Source organism: Coloeus monedula (assembly GCF_965178545.1).
Source record: "Coloeus monedula genome assembly, chromosome: 2".
Classification (NCBI taxonomy): Eukaryota; Metazoa; Chordata; class Aves; order Passeriformes; family Corvidae; genus Coloeus; species Coloeus monedula.
In genome coordinates, this window is record NC_138782.1 from 74702131 (window position 1) to 74722141 (window position 20011).

At 43.1% G+C, this 20011-nt stretch overlaps 1 protein-coding gene across 3 annotated transcripts in view; it reads right to left on the bottom strand.

Annotated features, from left to right (window-relative positions):
* The window catches only part of SOBP (sine oculis binding protein homolog), a 112138-nt gene that overhangs the window by 44612 nt on the left and 47515 nt on the right, over positions 1-20011 (bottom strand). For 2 of the 3 annotated variants that reach the window (XM_082302537.1, XM_082302536.1), the window contains exon 5: positions 3630-3725. The exons of the other annotated variant lie outside the window; for it this stretch is intronic. In XM_082302537.1, the coding sequence (XP_082158663.1) occupies positions 3630-3725 (96 nt within the window). The remainder of the gene's footprint in view (positions 1-3629; positions 3726-20011) is intronic. 3 annotated transcript variants of the gene reach the window in all.

Genomic DNA, 20011 nt, shown 5'->3' on the forward strand with positions numbered 1-20011 from the left:
GCTGGGGCTGTGGGCTTCTTGCTGGCCTTTTCACTCCAGCCTCCCCTTTCTCAGCAGTTAATCCCATCTTTCTCCCCACATCCACTATTAGCTGGACTGTACTGTTCCTTGACAATCAGCTTACAGCGGGGACTAAATTCTGCCTTTTCCTTCTGGAAACAAAGAGATGTGCCTGAAAGAAAAGCTTCCAGCCACTCACGGAATAAGAAATTAAAATCCTGAGGCACTGCCTATGGGAGAAGAATGGATGGCTGGCCAAGACAGCATGCTGACCTGGCTCTTTAAAAATAGATTTCTTTTATGTAGTTCCCGATATTTATCATGGATAGCTAAACTTTAGACAACATGATTCTCAAAAATACTGTAAAGTCGACAAGGAAAATCTGATGTGCTCATTGATTAGAGCATTTTAACCCCTCTGGATTTAGTGCCCTACAACAAATGCCAGGACACAACATATATGGAATTAGCTTGGGAAATGAGTACCCTATTCTAATCCCATAACTGCAAAATGGCTTTCTATACTAACCAAAATATTTAATTGTCACTGCTTTTCCTAATGAGCAGAACTACTGAATACACTTCAGGGTTTTCTTCTGCCTAAATGATACCTTTCTTCCTTCTATTTCCTATCAAACTTGCTCACATTCAAAAAAGCCTAAACCAAACAGAAAAGCTGTTGTACCTCATCAAATTATCTCCTCTTGTGGTGTGTAAGCAATGAAGAAAGCATAAAATTTGTAATACTCCACGTTACTTTTGCAATACGCTATGTTACCATGCTTTAAAATCTCTCCAAGTATTGAAGAGTTAAAGCTTGCTGTGTGTGCCTGTGACCTGGGATGTTAAGATTCAGCCAGTGTAGTCTGGCTCCTGCGGGAGAGCCCTGGCATGCAGACCCAGCAGCAGCAACCCAGCCCTGGATCCTGCCTGGCAGCTCTCTCCCAGCAGGAGCATTTCCCAGAGAAGCCTGCCCTTGCCGAAACAAACCTCACTGGAAAATGGCAGCTAAACCCTAAAGCAAAGAAAGCACTTTGGTGCTGAAGCCTCCAATTTCACCTGACAGACTATTACTCTATTTATCTGAACTGCACTCAGAAAACTCCAAGGATTCCCTCATTCTCAAAAGTATAAAGAGTTTCAGTTTCTCTTTCACTTAAAAAACCTTGTCTTTTCACTCAGCTGGCATCTGACTTGTGCTGTTAGATTCTGGGCAAGTTTTCACCACTGGGAAAGTATTTTTTTAGAGGATCTGCTGTCCCCACTCCTTTCTTTCACTTTTTTTCCCCGCCTCTCCCAAGGAATACTGACTAGCCTTTAAGAGAAAGAAGGTTTCTTAATGGCCAGTTCTGGTGAAATTAGCTTTTGAAATTTGAGCACATTTTAATATAGCATTGTTTCCAAAAAGTAAAATGTAGAAGGAATAACACCACCTCTCTGTGAAACACAGCATCTTCAACAAATAACACTAGCTCCCCCACCACCCACACCTAGGCTCAACATCTTATTTTCACTGAAAGTTCCTAAAATACATCTTTAAAGATAGCAGAGGTACATATTCATTATTTTTCTACTATTTTTTTTTCACATACAAATTGAGTACAGATTACATCCCTGCCAATTTTGTTTCCAATAGAATAGGAAAAATAAAACTATAACAAATTGCTTTTATTACTTCCTTAAACAAGAATTGAAACTTGTCCAAAAAAGCACATGAAAGACTAACTTTGATGACTTGAGCTTTTGCCAGACACAGTGGTGATATAATAAAGCAAAAACTTAAATGCGTATTAATAGAGGAATAAGCAACTGGGCATTAAAAGAATGCTTGATTTTAATAGCACAAAGTGGGTTAATTGGTTCATTGATGGCTTGCACTAAATATAAAGCAGATTTTCAATGGAAATACTGTATGATTTATATCATGTTGTCTCTATTCCTAAATTCCTTCAACACCAAGAAGCCCTACTGACTTTGGGAGCATCTTGGTGTGCTGTGATGGTTCGTCAGGCCTGATTAGCAGCACAGTAATTAAGCATGGCCTTGAAGAAACAGCTTCATTTATTTGGCACAAGAATTATGAGTACACCAGGGAACCACTTTTTGTGTTTGTCTAGTTTCCTCCCCTTAGGGTGTAACACTGCTATGCCTGAAACCACCAGGAACTTCACAAAGGGTTTAAGGGGAACCAAGACCAGATCTCACAGGTCACCTTGCTTTTGGCTGGGGAGAATTATACTGGAAACAAACTGAACCTTCTAAGTGACACCTGTGGCTCTAAAAAGCATTGTCTTTACCTAACCAAGGGTTGGCTCAGCACAGGGGACACATGTGGGGTAGGAGAGTGTGGGCCCAGTAGTGCAGGTGTGGCCAAGATGCTCTGCACTCTGACCAGTGTGGGGTGCAGGGACTGGCCACCACCCCGGGGCTGCTGCCTCCTGCTGTGGGCTTCTTTGACCAGCTGACTGGACCTGGGCGCCAACTTCAGCACTGGGTTATCAGCTCATCAGCTCAACTTTCACTGCCTATTGCACCTGGGGCACCAAGAGTAGTGCTTGGCCTTGCATCCTGGGAGGGCAGGCATGGGCTTTAACGCAGATAAAACACAGCTTGCTTCTCCACTGCCACCCGCCTCTTCTCTGGTTACAAGAAAAAAAGAAATGTTGTTTCAAAGCAAAACCCCATGTACTGACTCTCCACAAACACTTCCATTTAGCCAAATGATACAGTTTACTTAAGTACAGACGAGAAGGAAGGCGAATGCAAGGGAGAGATCTACCGATGTATCTAAACCTCCCTTTTCTAAAGCCATGCACGAATCTCTTTTAAATGTATTACAATTCATCCTCTGTTTACTTTAGGCAAACAGAAAAACTCATGGTGGAGCACTCATTTTCGCAAGCTAATCAAGAACATTAGGTCCCAACAGATTCATTTAATAGAAATATAATAGCCATTCCTGCTTGCTTTTAATCTCGTCTAGCTGCAAATGCTAAAATGAACAGCGAATTAACCCTGCCTTGGAACAGAGATTCTTTCACAGCTGATATCATCTCTCTTATGGCTTGTAAACACTCCAGGCTCCCTGTATGTGCTTTCCTGGCTTTCGCTCTTTCCCCGCAGCAGAGGAGAGGAATGGAGAGGAGTGCAGAGGAGAGGATGCTTTGGATTGCATGCAGCTATGAAGGGGAGGAATAGGCGAGCTCTAAAGGGAGGATTGCCTGTTAGCACAACGAAATGCAGTGCTGCCACCTGAAAACAAGGCAGAGATAAAAGGTGGATGGGAGAGTGAGTTTTGGGGCACTTCTGAGGAAGGGGGGGGGGGGGGGGGGGGGGGCTTTCCGTGCATGACCAGCCACTCCCTGCATGGCTCTCCCTGATTTACCAGTGCAAGTCAAGGTAGTAAGACAAGGCCATTCACGTGCTGACATCAAATATAAGATATTTTTCAAGCAATTTGAGATCTTAAACTGTTCATGGATAGCAGAACTAGCATTAGAACGTGAAAACAGTAAAAAAACCTATCATATTTCGTAATGTATGTCATAATGAACAAAAGCCTTTAAAAAAAACGGTTTTCACTGTGCTAAAGTAACAATCTAGACTTGTTGTAAGTATGTTATTCTTACAAGTAGTTCGCAGTTATTCTTGAAGGCAAGTCTTGGAGTTTCCTTAGCATAGTGCTGCTGGGGAAAATTTTCAGCATGTCCATCTTCATCTCTAGCCTGAAGGGAAATATAATGGCCTATTTAGGGACTTACAAATAATGGAAGGAAAAAAATAGCTAAAAGCATAACAGCTCAGATCATTAAAACAGACGGGAATCCCAAAATACAACATTATTAAAAAGTTTCTTTAAATAGTCAGTACACCTTTTAGATACGAGAACTTGGGATGCTGTTTTCTTACATAGCTTAGATTGAACATGCAAATTCATTGTGGAGTAATAATTAAAACAACAAAAGACAAAACCAAAATGAAATATTTGAGCTGGAAACTGTGAGAAACTCAGGGTTTCAATTTACTCCATTGCATTTTTCAGGATTACATTACATATGTACTTGTTTAAACTTTTTGACATGCTTAAGTGATCCCTAGATAATGTACTTGTATTTTCAGTTTAACAGTAAGGCCAAAAAAAAAAAGTTTTCATACTCATAATTTACATGTAATACTATTACAAATAAATTGATTCCCCCTCCATGTTTTAAGTGAAGCTTTGAAAGGAGCAATCATCTAGTGAGAACAATGATCCTTCAGTCAAATGCGGTCAAAATATTTAATGACAAAGATGCATTAGAAGTTACTGGTTATTTGTAACTATGCTGTTAATTAAGAAAGCTGAAGTTTAAATGGAGACATTACCAGAGCCCATTAGCAATCCTGCTCGCATATAATATTTTTCCCTTCTCATCTCGAGCATTTTCTGCTTTTGAGTTAAAGCAAAAGGGAGAAGCAGGTGAAAGGAGGAGTGTCAGCAATACGCTCATTACACTGTTCATTTGAGTGACACTTGCACTCCGTTCCGCTCCATCTCATCTGATTCCTGACTGTTCGCTCGCTCCCTCTCACAGCCTCCCGAAATTCACAGCTGAGCTGTCTCCCTCACATATGGCTTGCATATAATTATGCACATTCCATTTTACACTGCATTAAAATGATGAGCTCCTGGCTCCCTGCCAACCTATTTAAATCAGCCCCTGCCCAAAGAAGCCAGGGAGAGGAGGAGGGCAGAGGCGGGGTGACCAGATCGGGGGCGAGGGGTACGGGCAGAGGCAGCGGGGCGAGGAGCAGGTACCCTGCTCCCCATCCCTCCTGCTGCCCCGTGTGTGCTCCTGGGGCGGGGGTGTCCAGGGATGCCCAGGTGCCATCCGGGCACACCTCGGCGCCTGTGGCAGCACTGGCATATTGCTCGCCCCTTGCGCAGCGTGAACCGCCTGTCGTCGCATGTCACACGCCCAGCACTCAGGCTTTTCAGCGTTGGCATTCATGAAAGATATTTACACCTTGCAGGCTCTGCGACTTGTTTGTCTTCAAACAGGCTTCTGCCTCTCCCCGAGGAGACGGGGTGGGAAAGGGGAGACGTGGGCTAACAGCACTGTCGATTTTTAGGAAAACATGAAGGGTCTGCACCTCAACGAAAGCCCCTTGACTCCAGCAGGCTCTGACTCGGGCCTCTGCTTGCCAGCCATGGGGCGTGAACACAGTTTGCCCAACAGAAAATGCCATTTTTAACAGTGCAAAATTAGTCCAAAGGTGTATTTTGAGAAGTACCTAAAAGTGATGATTATTACAAGAACTGGGAAGTGGGAAACAAGTTTATTCTGTTTCTAGCAGTTTATAGGCATTTTCATTCTACACCCTCAATAGTTGTGGGGTAAAAAATGTTTAAAATTTTTCTTTAAAACCACAAGAAAGAGGATTCCTGAGCATCTGAAATCACTCTTATATTGACAAAGGTTTAAATGCATTCTTATTATTAGTTTGAAACTGAAACCTCTCTGACACAATTTGTCTACCTCCATGCTACATGGAATGCAAAGTTCAAATCTGTGTTTTCTGAACCTCCCCCCCTTTACCTCCCCCCGCCCAAATTCTCATTCTGAAAACAAACTTTGTCCTTTCCTCTCCTCCATGAAGGAATATGGGCAACTCACTGAAGCTCTTCCAGGTCATCTAGATGACGACTGGGGGATGAATGCCTCAAAAATGCCTTGCACAAATAGAAACAGACCTGTCAGCTCAGGAAAACAGATGCCAATGGGATGCTCAGTGATGGACAGCTAGGGAGATATTGGTGGGGCACAGGTGTTGTGTGGGGCTCTGAATCGCTGTTGGTGCCCCCAGATCCCTGAAATTTTATCTTGGCACCACGCAATACATTGTGCATGTGACGGCTGGCACACTGTAACCTGCCAGTGACCCTCTGGAGCGTTATCTTGCTGCACACACACACCTTGTAAAACAAATGGATATCAGGGTGTTTGCAGTGCATCTGTCAAAATATAGAGGCAAACCCCACTGACCTTGACCCGCTTACCAAAACTACCAGTTACACAAAAGTTATTCACCCCTGCTCATGGCAACATGCCCCTGCTCCTACTGATCCAAACTTTGCTTTATTTAATTTTGGATGTCACTGAAATTTCTAGTATCAAAACCTGTTTAGCTACATACTGCCATAATTTGCTCAGGCAGCAGAAATATACCTAATTCAGCTAGCTGGTTTCCATTGTGAAAAACACCTACTCTGACCAGGACTAACTCTCCAGTATCTTAACATTAATTCATTACTACCATACTCCAGTTGTAAATAATTTGCAGAAGGAAACACTCTTAAAATGTTCATCCCTGTTCTAAGCACATTAAAAAAGTGGATCAGAATTTATCTTGCAATGGTAATATTGTGATATAGCTGTGCCTACACTGACCCACTCTCAACCACTGCTGCACACCAGTGACTGCCTCGGTTCCCCAGCATCTCAAGCTCACTCGCAGCAAGCTGGCATCTACAGCTTTGCCATCAGGCCTGGCTGCCATGGGAGGCTATTGTTGAAAAGAAAACAACGGCAAAAAAACCCAAGCCAAATCTGTGATCACTCTGATTTTTTTAAAAAAAAGCTTTAATACTGCTAAAATCATTATTGGAATGCTCTCATCAAAAAATGTACATCCGAGCTGCTAGATGTGATTGATTGCATGTATGTAATATATGGGACAATATGACTACTCTCACAGCACGTTTTGTTCCAGGACAAAAAAGGCATCAGCTCGTATTCTGAGGCCTGGAACCATGGTTAGCACTGCTAGTTTTATCAGTGCAAAACTGCTGCAACTTCACTGTGGCAGTGCCTCTCCTGGGATTTACTGAATCTCCTAATTCAATACCCTCTACTGGCAGACAGCCGCCTTCCCGTCAGCTGCATGGGATCCGAGAGGGAAACCTGCCCATTGCCAGCCCCTGGGGACACCGGGCTGGACACTTGACAAGACCAGTGGTGCACACACACACACACACATCACCTTACTGCTACTGCCAGCATAGAGCACATTGCCCAAGGAGCGGTGTTGGCAAAGAGGATCTAGTGAGGAAATGGCAGTTGACTTGGTGGAGGTGGTCTGGCTGTAAGGTCAGCCTGATGATGGGTTGTGTGGGAAATCATGGCCTTTAATTGCAGGTTAGATATCAGGAAGCCCTTCTTAATGAGAGGTACAGCAAAGCACTGGAGCAGATTGCCTAAGGAGACTGTCAAAGCCCCATCACTGGACATTTTTAAGAGCAGATGAGGCAAACATCTGCCAGGAATGACATACATGGAGTAGCTCCTGATGTGGGGAAGCTGGACAGATGAGAGCATCTCCTGTCCTAGGTCCCTTTTTTCTCTGCTTTCTATTGCTGAGCTTTGAAAGAAAATGGCAGGAGGCTAAGGAAAAAAAAAATTAGAAAAAAAACCAAACCAGAAAACAGGATCTGAAAGGACCTGTCTGAAAATAGTACAGCTTTTGATGTTCAGAGATATGTCTGCTCATTAATAAGTGCATGATGACAACTATCTTTGGCTACAGAAACTGTGCTATTTGCTCGTAAGCCAGCCAGCCTATATTTGTGAAAGATGCCAATAGTTTGGAAACAGACTATATATTCAGTCAAGATTCCTTTTTTTAACACAACGGAGGAAGAACAATCTACAGCAGAATTTCATCCTCTCCAAGGAGCGTGGATATTTGTTTCTCTTTATTCTCAGAAGAAAATTATCTTGATCCAGACAGAGGATTTCTTAGCTTCAGTGTAAGTCTTTTTATGCAGCTTTAGCCTTGGAAGAGGAAATCTGTGCTTACATTTTAATATTAAGGGCAGGATCTTATGATAGTATAAGTCACAAGGCAGGTCGAACCAAATAATTCATTAAGATGGAACTTGCTCATTCAAAGCTTCCACTAAAATGGGACAATGCATTTGCAGTGAAATCCTACTACTTAGTCCACAAAACTTTAATGCCACTTAACCAAAACCACCTAACATTAAGAGCAACAGTCACTTGGGTAAGGCAGAGTGACAGAATATTAGTCTGCTTACTAGGGATAAAATTGCCGCCTAATTTCCATAAATGTCCTTTGAAACAGATGAAACACGGGAATGTTACCCCCAGATATGTTAAAGGCGGCAGGCATTAGTTGGATGTCTCTAGTAGGACAGAAAAGAAGCTGCAAGGAGCTGAATAGCGTTGCTATAGAAGTGCAGATGACTGCATGGAGGCTCCTGTCCCGTGGTGATGAACAGAGGAAGTTCACATCACCCTTAATACTATTGTCTCCAGAGGCTGGCTGCAGATGGGAACTGAAAGCTGTGCTTCCGTTTCCACCACAAAGGTTATCTTTCCTTTCACTGAAACTCGAAGGAAATCCTCAGGGAGACCCTAATCCTTGAAATTCTAGTTCCTGTTCATTTTTGTTGTCCCAGATAATCAATTATCATGCTCTCTACATTCACTGCACCAGCAATAGTAAAAATAGTACTAAACTTCCACCTGCTGGGTATATTTTTCCCAGAAATATGAACATACTTGCTGTGGCCTGGGTGGTGGGGGAGCCCAGCATCAGGGTCCTGGGTGGTGGTGCTGTGCTGGGAATGGAACAGGGCCAGGGAAGACGGTCCAGAGAGGATGTTCCCTGGTCCAGCAACCACTCAGTTACAGGAATGAGCCAGCCCTCAGCTCAGAGAAAGTCTTTCCTCAGGAAAAGCTCCCACTAATGTTTGATGAGAGGTTTGCTCTTCACAAGGATTTCAGGATTTTCCTGAATCACAGAATGATGGAATTAGCGGTATTTATTTGCTTGTTGCCTCTCTCAGCTGCACTCTATTCACTAATCTCTACAGTTGTAGTATTTTACCACTCCAAACCTCTAAAATCTTCTCAAGCTTTTTGAAAAAGTCCCAGGTATTTTGAAAACATGTCAAGACAAGGTTGCATAAAATCTCTCAAGACTCAGATCAGTGAAACGGAAGGACCGAAAACCACACTGGTTGTTTATCAAGCTGTTATCATTTACATCCCACAAAAATTGAGGTTATCCCTTTTGCCTGACCTCCTGTGACCAGTACAGGTTAGAGGTAACCACCCTACCCAACATTTTCCAGCCTGGGGTCTCTTTACCAGCAGTGGCTCTCTGCACACTTGGTGGTGGTCTACGGAGAGCTTGCAGGTCACGTGCTACTAACTCCCCTTGTTTCCAGCTGCTAAAATGCATTTAAAGACAGCTAAAAATACATTAAATACTTTCCTAACATTATTTTTCCATGTAAGCAACTGCTGTAGTCACCACAGGAATGTTATTTGATCGCCAAGGGGAGGGGAAGTGGTCCGCGAGACAATCTGTCTACTGGAGGTGATCTACAAAGTTAAAAAGAAATTCGGAATATGCCCTCTTGTAACTTCTTTATTAAGTATGCAAAGGAAAACCAGAAGGGCTTTTGCTGACTTGTTGCCTCCTCTTCTCTCCCCAAACACGCCACATGAACACATGTACCAACACACACGTGCACATCTCCACCCAGTACTTAAGTTAGGAACCGAGACCTTGTTTATGCTGGAAGAGGGCACCAGTGGACAGAAGCCAGCTGAAAGGCATCACCGTGACAAGCCAAACCTTGGGACTGCACGTGCAGCTCTTCCCAGGTCCTGAGAAGAGGGCCTACTGCAGGAGACAGGTTTTGTTGCCGTTTTGTTGCCTGGGATCTCTCCACAGACTTCCTTGAAGTCTCCCCCTGGCACTCAGCTGCTCCTGGCTCCTACACATTAGAGTACATACTACACAACTGTGGAGTCCCTTTCCCAGAGTGAAGTTACATGGTTCCCAAGAAGGAGCAAAGATATCCCTGCAGAGATGCAGTCCCTAAGGAGTTGCAGAGCCTGAGGTTCAATCCCCTGCAGGCATCCTCAGCAAGACGAGGGTCCCTATCATTGTCACAGCTCGTGCTCACAGCTGCTCTTGCCTCACTGTGACATGTCCAGTACAGACAGTGATGAATCTAGACCCAAACTCTAACCTTTGTTCAAACTTCAGTTGCCATTTCAAAGGCAAACACAAAATCTGAATGCAAAACTACCAGTGGCAGACTGGATTAGAAACACATCTCTAGTCCACATGTTTAGGAGAAGGTTTGGTGTGGAAGTGACTTCAGGAGCCAGCAATCTGGCCAGTGTGATTAAGCCCTGAGAAAATACATAATTCTGAATATCCTGCAAACTTCTCCACTGTGCTGACAGATGAAATACTCCCTGACTTCAAAAATAAATAGTCACCAGGTCAAACCTGCTATTCTAACCAAACCCAGCCCACGCCACCTCACCATCCCTTTCTGAACACATGTAAAATCTCCTGACAAACAGGCAGTTTTGCTGAGAAAAGCCGACCCAGAAAAAATGCATTACAACAAAGAAGGAGAAGGTGCCAAGCTGTGGAATGATAGGGCAGTGTTTCTGAAATTATCCTTGTCAAAGCAACTGAGGACTGTCACGTTCATTTTCTTGCATAACTGAAGCACATTAAAAAATCCAAACAAATCTGCCTGCAAATCTGAGAAACAGTTATTTAAGGATCTTTTCTTTTTTTTAATTTTTTTTTTAATGTTTGTCTTCCACAGGCTATGGTTCTGAATGGTCCAGCTTTATGTATTAAATTTTTCACTCAGGATTTCATGGTATAAAATTCTCCACAGTGTATGTTTAAAATGCAAGCTGCAAACTCCATTATAATGTAAGGAATATTATAAGTGGATCAAAAGGAAATACTAATAACAGTACTACTCTAGTGCCTGCTAAAGTAATAACTTCCATCCTACTTCATTTAAAACTTACACCAAAAAATGGATTCACCTTTCTGGATTCTATAAACATTTTCCTCCCCTTCCCCCAGTTTTGCTTCATATACTTTGTAGAAGAACCCTGACTTCCTGCTGGACTTCTCATCCTTCTAGGAAAAATCAGGATTTTCTTTTAATACAGTTTGCAATGCTGTACATTTTTGGCCCTTTCTACCACAGTCATAAAATACCTAGAAAAAACTGGTGATCATTTTCAGCCTCCCAGTACATCCAGAAAGAGCAACTGAAGCAAAAATAGCAGTGTCTACTGCCCTGGATCGTTTTTCTGATTTTTGTAGGAAGAGGAGTAGAAGGTTTGAAATGTTAAATGACTCAGGCCCACAAGCAAGCCGAGGTGGTACAGCCTTGATCCAGTTGCTCAAGCAGGGAACTGCCTAATGGTCTCAAGTGAAAACTCTGCATTAAACCTCATATTCCCACTGCATTCCAGGCTTACAGACTTTTCCTTCCTCTATCGGCCAATACCCGGGCAGTTTCTGCAGCTTTCCCACCTTCCGCAGGACTGTGCTACCCTTCCCCTGACAGCTCATGGCATGGTGATGTATGAGAAGTGTTCAGGTGGCTGCCTCAAAAGCTAATTTTTCAAACTGCACAAACCTTTAACCATATCATAAATTTTTTATAACCACTTCCAAATTGTCAAAGAATAAATATAATAACAAACACATAACATTGAAATAATTTGAAATAAACTTTGTTTATTGCCCCTTTGAACATTTTTTCAGCAAGTCGCAGCTGCGTGGGATCTTCATAAACGTGAGCCTATCCTGCTAATCTCCCTCCTGATTCACAACAGGCCGGATCCAGAGACACTAATGGACCATGCCTGACAGTTATTGCAACATATTCAATACACAGCCTAAAATATGGCCAGGAAAGAAATGAAAATATACTACAGACTTGCCGGTAGCTTCCATTTTTGTAACGGGTAGCTCACACCAGCATAGTCAATAAGCATTCCCTCTCTCTTCACATTCCCTGATTATTATCGTTTATGAGATAAAATCAATTTCCAAAGTATTCTGCGTGTTTCACTGTCAGGTAGCTCAAGTATCCCTTGTCACCGCTGCCATTTCTACAAGGGTTCCCCTGTCCAGGTGACAGATTTGGGCACAGGGCAAGCACACATTTCCAATGAGCCTGCCAGAGAAGCAGGGAGACAAATCACAACACCAAGGAGGAAGAAAAAAAAAAAAGAAAAAAAATCCCAAAACAAACACCAGAAAAAAACCCCATCAGATGTTGGTAAGGTTTAGCTAAGGCTCACAGACCAAACAAATCACTGTCCCTAGTGAATTTGTTTCAATGCATTTGCGTATTTCAAGCTTTTGCATTGTTAATACCAGAGCAACAATGCGGATTTTCTCTGATTGCAGTGTCACATATATGATTAATCATCTTGACTCAGAGCATATTTTTTTAAAGCAATTGCAGGCTGGTTTAATGAACTCCTCTCCTACTGGCTTTTACAGACTAGTCATGATCAACATACCATTAAGATAAACCTTGTGCCCCATCCCTCCCCCCTCTGACAGCTTGCCTTATTTGCCTCACAACAGTCAATATCCAATTAAGAGGCAACGGATTTGATCGATACAGAAGGTAACAATAAGACTTAAACAGCTGGCAAATTCTACATGCACTCTTTTTCTTCAATTCCCATCTTCGTGATACAGAAACGCTTCTGTGCTTTGAATAAATGCAGAGAAGGAAAAACAATGGCCAGATCTGGCTGGTAAAGCTTTCCCTCAAATGGGCTGTGTCTGCAAGCTACTGTACAGCCATAAATGCTTGTCTGGGGTCACTGCAAGACAGGCATGATCCTATTCTCTCTATTTTCTGTGCCCTTTTAAAGGGTGAAAATAGAAATCTCTTCCTGATCTGGTTACAAGCCACATGTCACTTGGGTCATTCACACATGAAAATGGAGGGGCTGTAATATTATTAAAGCAATCATTTATGAGCTGGGCCAAGGGACCACTGGTCTGAAGAGGGGGGCAAAACCCAACAGGAACTGAATGTAGGCAGGAGAATGGGCAAGGAGAGGGTGAAAAGGAAGAAAGGGAAGCTTTGATACAAATTACATATTCCACAACCTTAATATCATCTCCCAGTCTTTCTGCCAATGATGAATGGCTGCAATAAAAGGTGGGATAGTGGCACATACAAGCAGAGAAAAAGCAAAACCTGCCTGGTGGTGAGGACGATTCATTTTAACTCCCAGCAGCCCAGCTAGAGGTCAGGGACTGAGGTCGCAATATTGCCACTGCCTTTGGGTCTAACACCAGGTACAATACCTCCTCCTCATCTCCCAACACCTCTTTTTGAGGCTTTAATTCAAAGTTTTGCTTTCAAAGACGTTTCGCAGAGCACTAGGATGATACAGTCCAAACGACGAACCCCTCCTTTTTCAGGATTTCCACTCTATTTTAAATAAGAACTCATGACAGTGTGGAGTGCCACACTCTCACTGACAAATGGGACCTAACCCAAACACTTCTGAGCTTGCTCCCAACACTGGCAGAAAGTTATTCCTAAATCACAGTGGCATGCCTGTGTTCTCTACTGCCCACTGCAACCCTCTGTCATTGGGAGGGATTCCAAGAACATACATCATGTCTAAAACCAGGAAACTGTCTGTTCAAACTCATAAGAAAGCTCAGAGCGCACAGATCTTTTCAGGCAATGGAAGGGAACCGACCATAATTTATCCTCCCAACTTGCCTTGGGATTTGAGAAGTCCCATTCTGAGTTCTCCTTTCTGTCACAATAAGATGGAATGTGCTGAAAAACACCTCCGTCTTCCCAGCTCCCTTCACTGCAATCTTCCACGGGGAGTGGTTGTGAGTAGATCTTTGGCCAGGTTTCTGAATCTAAAGTAATCCACTTCTAACTGTTCCCAGCAGTTTACTCCAGGCCTCAAGGTTTATCAGAGTACACCTTTTTTTCAACTCTGTGCGTTGCTATTACAGAAAAAAAAGATTACACTACTTTAACTCTTAAATATAGACGTAAAAAATGAGGATGCTTCCACTTGAAAAAGGAACAGAAAGAAACACATTTTTCTGTCTTCTGCATTCAGGCAGGTGGCTCTGCCCCTGACTCACCTGGCCCCTCACCACACAGTAGAAGTCTGCATGTTTTGCCATGTAATCCTGTAATCCTGATTTTGATGGCCGGACTTGATGACCGATTTTGACTGTTGGACTGATGATATTAAAGGTCTTTTCCAACCTTAATGATTCTATGATTCTCTTTTCAACTTCTCACTCTCAGCTCCTGTCTTGAAAAGCATCCCTTAGAGCTTCACCAGACTCTGCAAACTCCCAGTTAGCACTAGATGTCTCCTCAGGCATATGTATGAGTATTTACATGCCACCTCTACCATTTCATGGTGGCACTGTCAGCTTTTTAAAACTTCCATGTGTTTATTCCAGACTCTTATGTGTTTGCCCCTTAGATAGCTCCTACTTGCCAATATATACTGCAAATACTTAGCCAATAACCTTGCTTACAGCCCTGACCTTCTTCACTGTTCTGTGGACTATTCAGCGTCACCTCAAATGTGTCACCCATTGTGTTGCTGGGCCTGCTGAAATCCAGCTGTTGGCCTGTGCAATAGGTCTGCTGCCACAGGTCTGTCTCATTTTCCTCAAAAACAGAGCTATTGCTTCAACAGGGAAGAAAAAAGATGTGGATAGGACTCCTCCACAAAACTGGTACCACAGCTGCAGAGCTGGGAGCTGCCAAAATCGCACCCCGGCACTGTGAGTGCCCCTGGGTCCTGCATTCGAGGGCTGGACTTAAGGCAGCCTGGTGAGCTTTGCAATATTCAGAGACCAAAGTACTCCTGATGTTTCTCCACCCCTGGGCTGTAAATCGAATGCTTGCCTCTCCTGTCTCCAGCACAGGGACTAATCTATCTCACTTTAAGGCTCAATTGAAAGGATGTTCCTGTCTAAGAAGAGTTTGGAGAAACCTGCAGAAAGGTGGCCTTTGGTCTAACATACACGGTGCACAGCTCCACAAATTCCCCATTGTTTGAGATACAGAAGTCTCTGTCTTGGTCACAGAGTATATTGCAGTAGGAGGCAGCAAGGCTTGGAGGAAACTGGTGCTCTAATTACTACCATTACATGAAAGTATACACGCATCAAGCAAAGAACCAGCTCTAAATAAACACTTTAAGCACATTCTTACTCTACTAAATATTGCTGCTACCTGAGAAACTTCACGTAACTTTCTATTCCCTGACTTATTTCACTAAAATTCAAGGCCCCATTCTCTTGCCTGCATCCAGACCACTTTGCATCAGCTTTCTAAAGCACAGGAATGGTCTCAACTTCTGTTGGTCTTTGTGCACTTTTTCCATCTGTGCCTAAAGGTACTCTAAAGTGAAGAAAGCAGCTACTTGCCCCTCACACAATCATGAGTGAAGTTAAGCTTAGGCAAAGGCCAGAGCTAACAAAATAACCACTGGGGTAGTGACAGATGTTCAGCCTAACATAAGATTGAGGCCAGTAGACAGGAAAATCCATCTGTGTTTCCCAGTACTACTAGCAGGAGAGGACTGTGGTGGTAGCCATCATCTTTTCATTAGCAACAGGCTGGTCAGAGAGAAAAGAAGCCGAGGAATCATCTTTTCATATGCAGAGTGTGAGTTCCAGGAACAGAATTACCATTTCAATTAATTGCATCTAACTATGTAATTAATGTTCGTGTCAGTTTATTACAGGCATCTTCACCATCGATGCTGTGAAATGCAACTTAGTGACTTTTTTTGTGGGGAACGAGATGGAACAACCATTTGTCTCACTTCCATTGTTTATATATTAATCGTTAAATTGTTACTAGTATTATTAATCTCATTATCCTAATTACATGTGTTCTGTCTTTTCAGAGTAGCATTCCCTCCAGAATTAGACTGTTTCACACATCTCCATTGTTCCTCTCCCTCAGTTTAGAAACTTGATGGGGAATCACTGGCATCGAAGAAAGGTGAAATGAGTATTGAGCACAAGAAGCAGCAACATCAGCTGCTTAGCAGGAAGGGGAAATCTATGAGTGCTCTTTAACAACCCGCACACTTCACAGCATACACTGGCAGAACATTCCACACGGCAGGAGGTGAGCCTTAAAAAAATTGGTCCACTATAATCCTTTAAAAGCAGCCTGGGTCTCTTTCTGGAAGTCTAGGTCATGTGCCTGGCACTGCCTCATATGGTGTCTCTCTTCCGCCATTTGTTTATTTGCTTCTGGCAGTTTTGGCAGTGAGGTATCGGAGTGAAATGCACACCACTCCATACATATGGTGGGAAGAATCTAGTGCATCAGTTGAATGCATACTGTACTGTATACACATTCTGTTTTATCTCTGAGCACAGCTGTGCTGTAAAAGCTTACAAAATGTGAAGCCTTCTGTGCAGCAAAAACATCGACAGGAGAAGCTGGCCTATAACTTATTAGGTTGTGACACAAGCCAAAAAAAGCCGGAGTTACAGCTGACAACTCCTGGCATCGTGATGAAAAGCACAGTGGCTCAAGTTAGAGAGGGAGTGTCAGCCCTAGCTTCATGTTTTGGACTTTCACTGCCACGGGTCACAAATAGCATTGCTGGTTTGTTGTAGGACAATGATTCCCAATCCCAGTGTATGGCTTCCAGCTAGTGACTGAAGCAAACAGGCAAATCATCCCCCCCGTGCCCCACTGAGCTTGCAGGCAGCTTGCACTAGGACAGGATTCAAGGAGGGGGTGGGCAAGAGCCAAAAAGCAATTGTGCCTCTCTTCCTCGCCTTGCACAGCAGCCTTCAAGCTGGTATCAGTCCTGCATTCCCTACTCCCCCTGCAAATTGGACTGAAGGTAGTGGAAACACATGGTAGGAAATTCTCCTGCGCTGGTTGAAGCAGATGTCTGGTAGACTTTTTTTTACCACAGGGTAAAAAACCTTGAAACAGGGACTCTGTATCTAAATCTGAACCACGTGCATAACTATCTGCAGTATCCCAACTGTCTGAAGGCCAGGCACTGACAGCACTTGGGGGGGTCCTTAAGAATGGCCACTCTTGGTCAGATCTAAGGTACCTTAGCTCAGGTTTGTGTCCAGCAGCAGCCAGTATCACCCTCTTGAGGAGAATCTGAGGAGCAATGGGCTACCAGTCCTTCCAGAGGTACAGACCTGCCCTGAGGGCAGTGGGAACGGGTGTGTAAGAGGTTTGATAAGTTAGTTTGGCCTGTGTGTCCACAGTTCCTGGATTTTTTCACATATATCTCTGTGAAGTGCTGAGTTAGGTGAGATCATAGTACATCTCCCTCCCTACCTACTGACAGACTCCATATGTGCATGTATGTGTAGGCAGAGGAAGTGTGGTGAGTAAAAAAAACAGAGAAGGGAAATGCAGGTGAGATGGCATTTTTAGGATGCAGAGGAAGTGCCCTGATAAGAAAGCCATGACTGGAAACATCACATTTGCTTCCCGATCCATAGGAATGAATTTCTTATGCAGCTGAGTGCTGGACCTGTCAGGGCTGACCTGTGTTGCCTCCCATGGATGCTGTGAGGGCTCCGCAGCCGTAGAAAAAAATCCCTCCTGTGCAGCCTCTCTACTGCCCGAGGTGATATTGACTCTCAAGGTGGGTCTCTGGCTTCAGCAGCTTCCTTGACAGATACAGGTTGTGGAGAGTATCCCACAAGCACTCATCCAGGGGAATCACACCCTTTTCTGCTCCTCACAGAAACTTATTTTTCTCAAGCAGGACTCCACCTGATTCCAAGGGAAAAGGGGAGCTTAACCCTCCTGTCAACAGGAGCTGAGGGAGAAAGTCATCCCATAAGGAAGCTTTCATCTAGCTGCTACTTCACCTCTCAGCTGAGAGGAGACTTCCTTCCTCTAGTACAGTCATGATGGCACCTCCAAATTCACTCCTGGGGCTGCCCAAAGGGCATTGCAGGAGTCCTGCAGCAGGGGATGAAATACAACCCCCAGCCAGTTTTAGCCTGTCTGCCTCGTCTCGTGGGACCACAGTTGCATGGCTTTTACATTGCACTTTGTCCACTGCCTTCTTCCTGCCTGGCTGCTCCATGGCAAAGGGGAAGGGGGACACGACTGTCACACTTTTAGAGGAAGACAGACAAGAAAGAGCAATTTAAGGCCCAGTTAGACATTTTGTCACCTCTCCTATCAATTATACTAAAATAAAGGAGAAGCAAGGGAAGAGAAAAATAACAAGCTCTTGCCCCAAACTCTAATTGCTGCTGATGTTAGTTCATTTTCAACAATTGACTTTAATTGCATCTCCACACTGGGTAAACTTTCTTTTTCAAAAGTTATTTTAAATACATGGCAGACGGCTCCTTAAAACCTGGCCATGGTCTGCACTAAAGGAAATAGTATAAATGAAAGGCAATCAGAGCTTTGGAACAGCTCTTACATAAGATATTCAAAAACAAGGACTTACCCACTCAAATTTAAAAAAAAAAGAGAGACAAGGGATGTGATAGTAGTCTATGTAGTATGCTATATTTTTATGACACCAAAAAAACCTTCCCATATTTTTGTTACCAAAACAAAAGTAGCTAGTAGCTATCCATTAACTATCCACTGTTTCTCTCAATGTAAAAAGCTAGAGTTTCAATAAATGTGCAAAAAATTTACAAAATAAGTCTTTGCAGAACAAGCCACCAAGCTGGCTGGTGTGCAGGTCAAAACCATGCACTAATCCAGGAGAAGTGTAATGCCTTTGGAAGAACATATTCAGCTCTTAACAACAACAGCATAAACACTCCCACATGAGAGTAGTTCCAAGGAACCAGAAGAGATGGCCTCAAGGCAAGGAGCCCTGAGTCTGGCCTGCAGGCTGACCTCAGGTGGAGTTTTTGGACATTCATGCCTTCCTGCAGTCAAATTCTAGGAACTGATTTTGGAAATGGGAACTCTAGATCTGTTTTCAAACCTTGAAAGTAACCCATGGAAATTAGTTGGGGCTATCATTTCTGCCTCCAGAAAAGGGTAATTAAATTGTTTCTGAGACTGGTGAGAAACTTCAGTGATGGGAGTTGATTTCAACATTTACAGCAAACACAGCTACACACTGGCTGAGAGGTGGAAGGGTAAAACACAGGTGTATATCTCCTGATGGTACGGGACACAGACTAGCTTTTCTTCTTATAGATGCTCTAGGAAAGGTTTGTCACTGAAGGGCTTTTGAAAGCCAGGAGGTCACAGCTTTTCTGGCCTTCCAGCTGTCTGTTCATACCACAAAAAAAATTCTAGGAATCTACTCCTGTTGTGAGAAAGTTCAGCACTCTTGAAATTCAACAACTTTGAATATCCTGACTTGAGCCAAAATGAGACAACTAGATTTGAAACACATAAATATCCACAAGAAAACAGGCACATATAATGAGTACAACAGAAATAAATTTCACTCTGACTCCTATCTTTCTTTTCTTCTGTTTTACCTGCATTTGTGAGTTCAATTACATGGTCATCCAGGAAATCAACTTAGATCACACTCCTAGAGATACATGAAGCAACCAGAAATGTCATCACTCTTGTGATGGCTTTCAGCAGGGATTTAAATCTTTCTCTCTCAATCTAAGGAATGCAGTGTTGCTCAGAGGAATTCAGACAATTACAAATGAGCATCCTAGAAAACACCACTTCTGGAATGAGAGCTAGCTAAAATATTACCAGCTACTCAGAGATTTTACCTAAAACACATGATCAGGAAGGGAAAGGGCAGTTAGAGATAACAGGAAATTAATTTGTCTAGACCCTCAGCAGGACCTTTAACACATGCTTTACTAAAAATGGGATTAAAAAAAAATACTAATCTTGGACAGATTTTTAATAAACTTTGACACTACAGTTTTACTAGTTGTAAACGACTTTCAAAATCACCTTCAATAGCTCTATCAGTTTCTATACCCAAATCCACAGTCTCCTGCCACTGTCAGTCACTTGCTTGATAACAGGTGGAATGTGGTAACATTTACGGAGTTCTGGGACATGGAAAGTAGAATGTAGTAAAGGAAAAGAAGTAAAACCCTTGGCTGTATCATGATATGCCATTTCTCTTTAGCTGGTTCTGAGGAAAAGAGACAATGGCCTCACTATGTGCATAAA